This window comes from Vombatus ursinus, unplaced genomic scaffold (genome assembly GCF_900497805.2).
Source record: "Vombatus ursinus unplaced genomic scaffold, bare-nosed wombat genome assembly UNPS02010193.1, whole genome shotgun sequence".
Classification (NCBI taxonomy): domain Eukaryota; kingdom Metazoa; phylum Chordata; class Mammalia; order Diprotodontia; family Vombatidae; genus Vombatus; species Vombatus ursinus.
In genome coordinates, this window is record NW_020949971.1 from 6,125,131 (window position 1) to 6,136,639 (window position 11,509).

The 11,509-nt window shown below is 45.8% G+C and overlaps 1 protein-coding gene across 2 annotated transcripts in view; it reads left to right on the forward strand.

Annotated features, from left to right (window-relative positions):
* The first annotated feature begins 6,566 nt into the window (after positions 1–6,566).
* Positions 6,567–11,509, forward strand: part of MYOZ2 (myozenin 2) — a 51,066-nt gene continuing 46,123 nt past the window's right edge. The window contains exons 1-2 of one of the 2 annotated variants that reach the window (XM_027853755.1): positions 6,567–6,720; positions 7,456–7,546. In XM_027853755.1, coding sequence (XP_027709556.1) covers positions 7,525–7,546 — 22 coding nt within the window. In that variant the 5' untranslated portion in view covers positions 6,567–6,720; positions 7,456–7,524. The remainder of the gene's footprint in view (positions 6,721–7,455; positions 7,547–11,509) is intronic. The other variant, XM_027853756.1, reaches the window with a different exon arrangement.

Here is an 11,509-nt window from a genome sequence, read left to right on the forward strand (position 1 = left end):
GCCTCACCTTGTGCAGTAGGTGAGAGGGCAGAATTTTCTGTAGGTAAGCTACCTGGAAAAGGAACGGCTTCAGGACATGAGAGGAAAAATACAGATTGGCTGCAACTCTCAGAGGAAATGAGGTCAAGTTCCGGGACGAATGCCCGTTTTCTACAAGCAAAGCGGGGCAAGGGATTTACTAGTTTGTTTTGGCCACACACTCTGGAACACTGTAGTTTCTAACCAAGCTCCCTTCTCCATCACACTCACTTCTTTCTTGATGTGGCCTATGGGTATGTGGTCAAGGTCTGGCAAACTCTGGCCCATCACCCCAAGAGCAGTCAAAATAGCAGCGATCCAGAAAAGTGGACAGAACAACACGGCTGATGACGATGATGATGTGGGAGGCCTTCCTTATAAACTGGAGGAGGTGCGCAAGTCCAGGGCTGGAGCTCAAAGTCTCCAAGTGTCCTGGAGGATATGGCCGGCTTTTGGCCACAGGTACACATCTGTGGAGCGGTGTTGACACAAGGAAAGGGAGGAGCCTTCTGGAACCCACGCCACACATGTCCCGCCTTGTTAATGCCTAGTACCTCAATCACTCGAGTATTTGCACAGCTGAGGCAGAGCACCCAGGGGAGGCCTTTTGGAAAACACTCCAGTTCAGAAAAACATGTCATGGGAAAAGTTTATGGGGAAGAAGGGCCGATGCCAACAGGAGTGGCTGCACCTCCCTCTGAGCTGGCCACCAAGGAGAAATGTGTGAAAAAAAAGATGGCCAGGCAGCGCCTGCAGACGCTAGGTTCCTGCCGGCTACCCCAAAATAAATAGCCCTGGAGGAAAGAAAGCCTGATTTAAGCTGTCTTTCCCCTCCTTGGCCCTTCCTGCTCCACCCAGGGACTAAAAGCTCTGAGAGAAACAACTAATAAACTAATGAGGAACAGTGAGTAGAGTGCTAGGAAGATATGAGTTCAAATCCTGTCTCAGATACTTACTTAGCTGTGCAACTCCATGAGCAAGTCACGTAACCTTTTCTCTGCCTCAGATAATAATAGCACCTACCTCACAAGGTTACTGTGAGGATCAAATGGGCTAAAATGTGTTAAGTGCTTTGTAAATTCTAAAGTGATATATTAATAATAGCTGTTAATAGCAAGGGAAATAATACAAACCATGTCAGCTGGGTGGTGGAGAGGATAGAGCAATGACCCTGGAGTCAGGAAGACTTGAGTTCAAATCCAGCAGAAGACACATACTGGTTGTGTGACCCTGGGCAAGTCATTTAACAGCTGCCTGCCTCAATTTCCTCAGCTGTAAAATGGGGATAGTAACAGCATCTTCCTCCCAGGGTTATCGTAAAGGAGATAGTAAAAGGCTTAGCCAGTGCTCGGAATGGAGTGGGCTCCATATGTGCGTGTTCCCTTCCCCTCAAACAGGGCAGAGCTTAAGCACCAGAGCGTGTTTCATGGGCGGAAGAGAATTCTGAGGGGAATGTGATGGGTGCTTTCAAGTTTTTGAAGGGCTGTCATATAGAAAAGTGACTGGGCTTTGTGTGACCTCAAGAAGACAGAATTAAGAGCAGGGTCAGAGGACCAGGCTTGCAATCAGGAAGAGCCTGGGTTCAAATCTTGCTTCTGACTCTTGGCATCGTATGTGATCGCGGACAAGCCATCTCGCTACTTTCAAACTCAGTTTCCTCCTCTGTGAAATGGAGATAATAGCATCTCTCTCAGCTGCTTCACAGGCTTGTCTTGAGGCTACAATTAGATTATATAGGTATGTGTTTACAAGCTACAAAGTACTAAAAAAGGCAGCTTCCCCATCTGTGAACTCATCATTGCCTCAGTTTCTCTGGTCTTACCAAGAGACTTTTCTCCTCCATCAAGATTCCTTTCTGCCAGACTGAGCTCCATATTTGGAGACCTGAGGAGAGGTAGGATAATGCCTGGCCGCTTGTACGTGTCCCGGGCTGTGGTCAGCAGCTGTCCTGCTGGAGCTGGGCCCTGGGCTCACCCACAAGTCTGAACAAAGACCAGTATGGTGTCTGTCCACCTCACAGCCTGCTCCCACCCCCAGAGTCTCTCCGGATCTGCCTTAATCTGTCTGCTGCCCACAAGGCCCTAAGATAGACAGTAAACACAACCAGGCAAACACAGTCCTGAAAACACCACAGAATTTTTAGGTGGTTGTTTTTTTCCAACTGGCTTCATCTTTCCAACTCCCCACGAGCTCCAAAATGCTCCCTTTTCATGGATCATTAGTAGGCTCATCTTGTTTGGGCAATCCTTTAAAGGTTCACTGGGGTTTGTCTGATTCAGTATCAATTATTCCTGAAGGAAAGGGTAAGCTGGGTGGATAGGCATCCAAGCCTAGACCTAAATAGCTAGAGCTACGGTATCATCTCAAATAGCCATGGCCCAATATTCCCAATACGGTCACTAATGGGTTTGAAAACAGCTTTGCAAAAGCCTTGTTAAATAAACAATAAACTGGGGCCCATCAGTTGAGGAATGATTAAGCAAACTATGATATATGGATTAATGGAATATTCTTATACCATAAGACAAGTATAAGGAATTTAGAGAAACACTTGGGAACTGATGCAAAGTGAAATAAGATGAACCAGGATAATTATCAAAAGAATGTATGTGAAAACTATTCTAAAAGGAAGTCTAACTATGAATCTGTCAGTCAACAATCATTTATTAAGCACCTACTGTGTTCCTGGCACTGTGCTGAGAGCTGCGGATACAAAAGAGACAAAAGGCAGTCCCTGCCCTCAAGGAGCTTACAATCTAACGGAGGAGACAACAAGCAAACAAATATGTACCAAAAGCTATCTATAGGATAAATAGTTAATTACTATTTTATATTATATTTTGTATTATATACAATTATATTATATATTATAATTATAGGATAATCTGTTAATTACTTCAACAGAGGGAAGGCACTAGAGTTAGGAGGGGTTGGGAAAGGAGATAAACGATGGGATTTTTTAAAGGAAGCCAAGGAAATCAGTAGGCAGAGTTGAGGAGAGAAAGCATTCCAGGCATGTGGGACAGCTAGAGAAAATGCCCAGAGCTGAGAGGTAGAGGATCTTGTTTGTGTGACAGCCAGGAGGTCCCGTTTCACTGGATTAAAGAGTACATTTTGGGGAGTTAGGTAAATGAAGACTTGGAGCGGGCTAGGTAATGAAGGGCTCTGCATGCCAAACAGAGCATCTTGTATTTGCTCCTGAAAGCAATAGGGAGCCAGTGCAGTGTATTGAGGTGGGGTATGTGTGTGTGTGTGTGTGTGTGTGTGTGTGTGTGTGTGTGTGTGAGACATGGTCAGACCTTCATTTTAGGAATATCATTTTGGTTGGCTGAATGGAGGATGGCAGTCAGACCCATCCTCAGGCTATTGCAATAGTCCAGGAGATCAGGGTCTACATGGGGATGGGGGCAATGCCAGAGGACAGAAGGGGCCATATTTGAGAGATCCTGAAGAGCTGATCCTTAGCAAAAGCTTACATATGGGGGTGAGGGAAAGTGAGGAATCCAAGATGACTTCTAGGTTGAGAGCCCAAGGGCCTGGGAGGATGGTGTTACCCTGTGTAGTAACATGGAAGGTGGAGAAGTAGAGTTTAGGGGGAAAGAATGAGTTCTGCTTTGGACACGTTGAGTTTAAGATGTCTACTGGACATCCAGTTAGAGATATCTCAAAGGTAGTGGAGATGCAAGTTTGGAAGTCAGCAGAAAAGCTAGGTATGAGTAGCCATAATGACCAGCCTTGGTCCTGGAGACCAGATGAAGCATATTTCTCTCCTTTCAGTAGAAAAGTAGAAGGACTACATTATGGGATATTGAATAACTGGTCAGATCTGGTCATTGTGTGGGTTGACTTTGCTTAACTGTCTTTCTTTGTTAGAAAAGAGGAGTCATGGACAGTGAGTGTGGAAGGAACAGGACAGGTCCAGAAATGATCATATAAAATAAAATATATCAATAAAATCAAATTTAAAATGAAATAAAATATACCTATTAATTAGTCGCTTCTACATTTTCTAATAGTGCTTTTAAATATCTGCCTAGCATAGTGCCTGGCCCTCAGGAGATACTTAATAAATGCATGCTGACATTATCACATTTACAAACATATTATATATTAATATATTGGTGTAAATATTAATACATTAGATTATTATATGTTATATACAAATACTCTTATAAATACATGCATAATCTCATCCATTCTCACAACAAACTTATGAGGTAAGTACTAGAGTTATTATGGTAGTTTCCATTTTATGAATGAAAAAACTAAAGGTCTAAGAAATGATGCAACCTTTCCATGCTTATATAACACAGCTAGTCTGTGTCAGAGGCATAGTGGTGACCCACGGCTTGATGGCCAGCTCTCCATCACTGCCCGAGGGTGCCTTTTACTTAGGAGGAGTCCAACCCCTTTAGTACAGATCAGTTGTAGAATTAGAAAATTGACCTTTATGAGAGAACAGTGGATAGGTCAGATGGAGAGAATGGTGAAGGTGGTGAAGACAGATGAAGGAGTAGGGTAGAAGCTGAGAGCAAGTAGATTATTCTAAATAGAAGAGGAGGCAAAGAAGACAGGCATCCTTCATCCTATGTTATCATCTTCCCTAAGGCAGCTAGGTGGTGTAGTGGAAAGATTGTTGGGCCTCGAGTCAGGAAGACCTGAGTCCAGCCTCAGACACTTACTAGCTGTATGACACTGGGCAAGTCACTTCACCTTGTTTGCCTCAGTTTCCCCATCTGTCAAATGAGCTGGAGAAAGAAATGGCAAACAACTCCAGCATATCTGCCAAGAAAACCCCAAAATGGGTCACAAAGAGTTGGACATGACACTAACAAAAGGGTCATCCCTGAGTGCCCATGAAGTCATCTTAGGCACTTGGATTCCATTTCTCAGAGGAAGATGCAGCTATCTTCTGGATTGGATCATCTGAAGGCAATGGGCCTCAGGGATACCAGCCATGGAGTTGGAGTCAGAAAACCAGGCTTCAAAACTTGGCCCTGGCACTGACTTCCTGTGTGATTTGGGACAATCAGTCCCTTAACTTCTCTGGTCCTCTGTACACTGAGTTTGGGACCAGAAGCCCATTAAGCTCCTTTCCGTCTCTGAATCTGTGCTCCTAAATCAGCATAACAGGGGCCCACGAGGCCCCTATGTGGATGTTGCCAGAGAAGTTCCTCTCCCCTTCCTCCTCCCGGCTATTGATCGCCACCCTTCCTCTCACTGCCTGGCTCTTCCCTGCCCTGCTAAACTTGTCTGCCCTGCATTCTATCCTCTCCTGGGTCAATGCATCAGCTCTCCAAGCTAACAAACTGATCTGTGCTCAAGGGAGAAAGTGCCTTCCAACAAAGACTAGACGCAGTGTCCCTGACTGAACAGGCCATTAGCAATTGGATTCCAGTCTTTTCTTCTTCAGGATGAACAATATATCTGAAACCAGAGGAATAACATGGAATGGGACACAGTGGGCTAAAAGTAAACAAATAAATAACAACGTACCTTAAAAAATTAAAAGTAACTCCTGTCAAAGCAACCAACCTACAAATAAGAAATTGGATGACACGAGATGTATTGTCTCATATTTACTTAGATTTAAATGTTGAAAAAAATTAAAAATAGATTTAAATGTTGGTCACATCTAAGGGGCAAAAACCACTGGAGGGCACAATTATAAGTTATATGGAGGTACCATTATTTAAAGATGATCCCAGAAAATAGAAACTTCTTCTATTTGTGCTTTTTCCAGAGTCAGACAGTTGAATACCACATCCTTTTAAATGACTTTGTATTTCTGAAATTAACTGGAATGTGATGCTTCTGGAAGACTAGGAGAAGAAGGTCTTAGTCTTAGATTAGGTCCATTCAGCTTAAAAAATCCTGACTCTGAGCACCTCCTGTGGGCAAAGGTCTGGGGCAGCCACTATGATTCATACAGAGGCAAAAGGAGATATATCCCCCTGCCCTCCCAGGGCTCACAGTCTGCTTGTGGTGGCTGATCATATGTGTTGCCATTAAGGCTTCAGCCATCTCATTGGAGCGAAACTTTGCTTGGAAGACAACTCTCTGGGTGAGCTGAAATTTGCCATGCCGATCTCTCTCCCTCTATACACATCTAACTAGAATCAAGGGTAAATGCCGAGTCATCTGCAGTCAGCAGCATCATGAGTCAATAATGGTTCTCCTTTCCATTGGAGGACTGGCCTCCACCCCTCTCTCACAGGGAAGTCCCCCAGGACAGATCCCCAGGTTCAAGGTACCTTGGGGGGATTCCCTAGCTACCAATTGCTGTAAGTCCCTGGAGATACACATCTTAGACTTTTTCCATGTTGTCCTCAGTGCCTTATGCTTGGCACACAGTAGGTACTCTCTAAGTCCAGGGCGAATGTTGAACGGATGGACATCATAAACCATGAGTCCAGAGACACAATGGGGGCGATGGAATCCTTCTCTGGTCTCCTCTTTCAACAGGCTAAGAGGAGGGGCTCAAGAGGGTGGGTCTATATTTAGCTCCTTGACGTCAGCTGGATGTCAGTCTCTTTAGAGAGGCTCAGTCCTCACTTCATGTTGGTGTGAGGTACCATGCAGACCCAAGCACAAGGATAGAAGCTGCCTGGGCCCAGCTCCCCATCCATATCCCTCCGACTCCAAAACCTCCACCCATTGGCCAGCCTTCTTCCTTGCTGCAAAACAAGATCAGACAACCTGGTGAGTAGAACGTTTCTCCAACTCTTGGTTCTGGTCTTCCAGAGAGACAGTCACCCCCTCATCATTCAGAAATGGGCATTCTCCTTTCTTTTCATGGCCGGTGGCTGGCACCCAGGTGTAAAGGCCAGCCTCTGGTTCACTGGCACCTCACTCCTCCTTCAGGCATTGTCCTAGAATCTGTGCATGTACTGTCGATGCTAGGAGAAATGACAAAGTGACAGGCAGAATATAATGAATCCTGGATTGCAAACAAAGGAAGAAACAGTGGGAGGGTGGGGAAAGGAGGTGGATTCTTGAATATTTCGCAGTGACCTGGTGTGTGCTGGACCTGTGTTCAGGAGGACCCTTTGCTCCATGAGCCATCATCAATCGGTGCCTGTCATCAGACAGGGATGCAGATCGAGGGCTGCTACTAATGTCTCTGAGACCTCCAGCCCAGCCCCCACCCCCACGAGCACCTTCCCTCTGAGATGACCTCCTGTCATCTCCCTCCACCATCTGCATGGAGCACGTACATTGTTTGCATGTTGTCGCCTCTGTTAGAACGAGCATTTGTTCTGGGCAGCTGGGTTGTTCCTGCCTTTCTTTATAGCCCCAGTGCTAAGCACAGTGCCTGGCACAAATGCTTATTGATGGACTGATGCTCAGAGATGGTGGCTGAGGAAAGATGCCACAGATTGACCCTCTCATCCGGGCTCAATCTTTCCTTGTTGTGTGCCTTTCTTTCTCTTTCAGCAGGGAAGCTGCCGTGGAATATTAACAACCAGCACCTTGGAAAAGCAGAGGAAGCAAGAGGCAGCAATCATGAAGGAAACTCATGGAAACGGTAGAAAGCCGGTCCTCGGGGGGCACCTAACCCTGTTCCGATCCTTCCTAACACACCTGACTCTGTTTCCCTCCAATCGCTGTGTCTGGTCGTGCTGTCATAAATAATCTCGGTGCTGGACTCAAGGGATGGGAGAGCCCACGGCCAAGTCCCTCCGCCTTTTGTAGTTGTCCTTTTTCATGGGAAAGTTATTTCCAGATGAACAACTGTTCCAAAGGCATGGAGCCACGGGACAGCTGAGGGACATTCTGCCTGCTTTGCCGTTCAGAATTTAATCTGAAGTTCTCTTAATTGCATTGGGTTGGGTGAGGTCCTAGAAAAGCTTGTCATCATTGGCCACCCAAAGAGGCTCATCTCTGGGGGTGGGTTGGTTAGTTTTCTTCTCTTTCTGTTGTTTGAGGCATTTTTGGAGTTTCTTTGGTTTCCCATTTCTCACTTTTCACCTGCCCTGCCCTTCATTGTCTTATCAATGCTTGCCTTCCTAACTGAAGCACTGAGACATTTGGGGTAGGAAGGAAGTTTTAGTCTCTGTATGCTATCCTCATGAAAACAGGAAAATATTTGTCATATCAGTATGGCATGGCGGACAGGACTTTGATTTTGGAGTTAGCAAATCCCACCTCAAATCCCTGTAGCACCTTGGGCAAATCACTTAACTCCTCTGGGTCTCAGGTTTGCCATCTGTAAAATGGGGGGTCGGACTAGCTGTCATTTAAGGTCTATTCCAGCTCTGTTATATGTGACTCGAACCTATTGATCCTTTTAGAAAAGTCCTGTGGTTTTAGTTTCACTTTTTTCCTCTTTGCCTCCTCCATCTTGTCAACACAAAAGTCAGGTCAATGAGCTTGTCACTGATCAAAGTCAGCCTCAGAGCTCAGGCAATAGCCAGCAATAGCCAATTTTCCTGGTTGGGGTTGAGCACGTTTGGGTACCAGAGAGAAGGATTGGGCGTTTCCAGTATCTTCCTGGTGATTTTCAGGAAACCTAAGTAGCTTCATTCTCCCATGTGAGCATTTACACATCTCTGGGAAAAGACAAGGACATCATTTAATTGATCTATGTCTTCACGCTTTGCTCTCTATAAAGCAAGCTGAATAATACAAGCAGACATTTCTTAGATATGACAATGTGGGGTAGTGGATGGAATGCTGGACATGGAATCAGAAAGACCTGGGTTTGAATCCTGCCTTCAACACTCAGTAGCTTGGGCAAATCATTTAACCTTTCCCTGCCTCAGTTTCCTCTTCTGTAAAATGGGCAAGTCACTTCGCTTCTCTGTGTGTCCGATGTAAAATGGGGATAATGGTACCTTCAGTATCTATCTCACTAGGTTGCCTGCAAAGTTCGATTGACACAATATGTGGAAAGTGCTTTGGAATCCTTAGAGCATGGTGGAAATTTCAGCTGTTATTCTGAGGACATAGGTTATAGTTTGACCTGAAGAGTCTGATTTTGAAGAATTTGTTTTTACTTTGTGGAAAGAGAAAGTGATGAATCAGGAGAGGGCTCCCAGCTCCCAGCTCACCCTTCTGAGGAAGAGCTCCAGTCAGAGCCCAGGGTTACTAAAGGATAAAGTGAGCTTGAACTGGAGTCCAAGCCCCAGATCAGATCTTTAGGACCCCACAGTGCAGGTATTGTCTTTGCCCTCCCTTCATGTCCTTCCTAGGACACGAAGGTGATCTGGTCGTTGTTCCCTTGATCAATCACATCCCACAGAGTCCAACGTCCAGACCGAGTTCGGTCCTGAGTCAGTTTCGTGTCTAAGCGTCTCACCGTTCCAATTTGATTTCCAAGCGGCCAGAGGCGCAGGTGTCAATCAGAAATCCCTCCTGGTCTAAACAAATCAATTAACAACTGTAGGTCTTTCCCAGGTGTTGACATGAAGGGCCAAAGCGCAGGGTAGGGTCGCTGCTGTTCTGGGTTCAGAGACAGATCTAGGAATGGAAGAAAGCTTCCTCCATGGCCCAGATCTAAACTATTTATGAAGTATGTTCTTGGGAAGCCAGCCCACGTCCAACAACCCTAAGAGGAAGGCTGTAGGGCCTGATGTGGAGCAAGGCTCCTGAGGTGGGAGGGCCTGGCGGGACACTTGCCAGCTGTCCCTCACACAGTCACATGCCGTGCCTTGGCTGGAGTGTTAACTATTCCTGATAACCGGGGGACAATCAGAACACGTCCTGTGCGCCTGGCAGAGAAAATAGCTGCTGTGCTTCAGAAAAGGGCTGATTCCTCCCTTTCCTTTCGGATTTCCTCTTCTAACCTCTATGCATTGTGCTTGGGAAAGGGCACCGCAGAGGGGCCCAGGGCTAAACCGGGGCTTTGCAAGGACTGCTGAGTTTGGAAGCAGAGGACCTGGGCTTGTGGGTCCTGCCACATGTCAAGAGTCTCTCCCTGCCTCAGTTTCTTTATTTATCAATTGAAGGGTTAGACTGGATCAGAGAGGCAAACACTGAAGGACCCAGTGTAATTGGAAAATATTTAACAAAATAGATAAAAATGCAATAGAACATAGATAATATTTCGATGTGGTTTTCTAAGTAAATATGCTGCTCCCCCTACCAAAAAAGGGTCCTTACATATTGTTCTATTTCTACTTGAGTTTTACATCTCTTGACTAGGTAACCTCTAAATTCCCTTCTGGCTTGGGAGCCTACAATGCTTTGTATTTGTTCCCCCAAAAATGGATGCCATCTGTTAGACCCTGGGCCTCCTCCTCCTCAGAGCTGAGCCAGGGCTCATCAAAAATCCTGGGGTGTGTCGGCGTGCCTCCAGGGCTTTTCTGGAGGATTTATGGAAAAGCTCAGGGGCCGCCTGTCTAGAGCAGCAAGTACTTGGATCATTTGGTACCAATCGGGACAGCGTTTTGATCCTAATTCCCTAGGCAAACATCTGACCTTGAGGAATGGTCCCTACACAGATGCGGCGCTCTCTTCCTCCCTCCCTCAGCCAGGGACGCATTTCGCAAGCCTACAGATCTTCAATAACGCAGCTCAGAATTCTTCTGCCTCCTACCATTTTGTTTTTAATGTCGTTAAACATTTCCAAAGATAGCAGCATGCAGGTAGGAAACAGTAGCAGAGCTAGGAAAAAGAGGTAGACACAGACAAGTGAAATGCGTAAAAGGGCTTGTGCACTTGGGGACTGGGACCGTAGGGGTCAGAGGATGATGGGATCGTAGCCCTACAGCCAGAAGGCATCTCAGAGGTCATTGAGTCCGACCCTCCCACTTTACAGATGAGGAAACTGGGATCAGAAAAGGGAAGTGAATCACCAAAGCCTTTGCATAGTGAGCATCATAGGTGGGATCTGAACCCAGGTTTCCTGTGCCCAGAGCCTGTGCTCTGGCCAATAAATAAATAAACAACTAAATGAATAGATAGATAGATAGACAGATGGAAGACAGACAGACAGACAGATAGATAGATAGATAGACAGATAGATAGATGTGAAACAATGAAATAAACAAAGGGACCAGAGAATTCTGGGCTGAAAGGGACCTTAGAGAACTTGGGATCATAGACCTAAAACTGTAAGAGACCTCAGAAGACACCTAGGCCAGCCCCCTCATTGTATGGAAAAGGAAACTGAGGCCCAGAGAGTGGAAGAATCTTGCCCAAGGTCACACAGATACAAGTGGCAGAGCTGGGGTTTGACCCTAGGTAGGAGTGGGCTTGTGGTGAATGTTTAACAACTGGCTGCGGAAGGGGCGGAAGAATGTACCACATGATGCACTTTTCAGGATCATCTGCTTCAATGATATTTTCTCCTTCACTCGCTTAAGTCTAGAGAATCAACAAAACAGTCAATCAAACTGATTTCTGAGGGGTAAAGGCTCACACTGAAAATTTAATGATAGGCTCTCTCTGTGTCTCTCTTCTACATCTCTCTGACTCTGTCTCTCCCCCCTCTGTCTCTTTCTTTCTCTCTCTTTGTCTCTGTGTCTCTCTCTCTATTTCTTTCTCC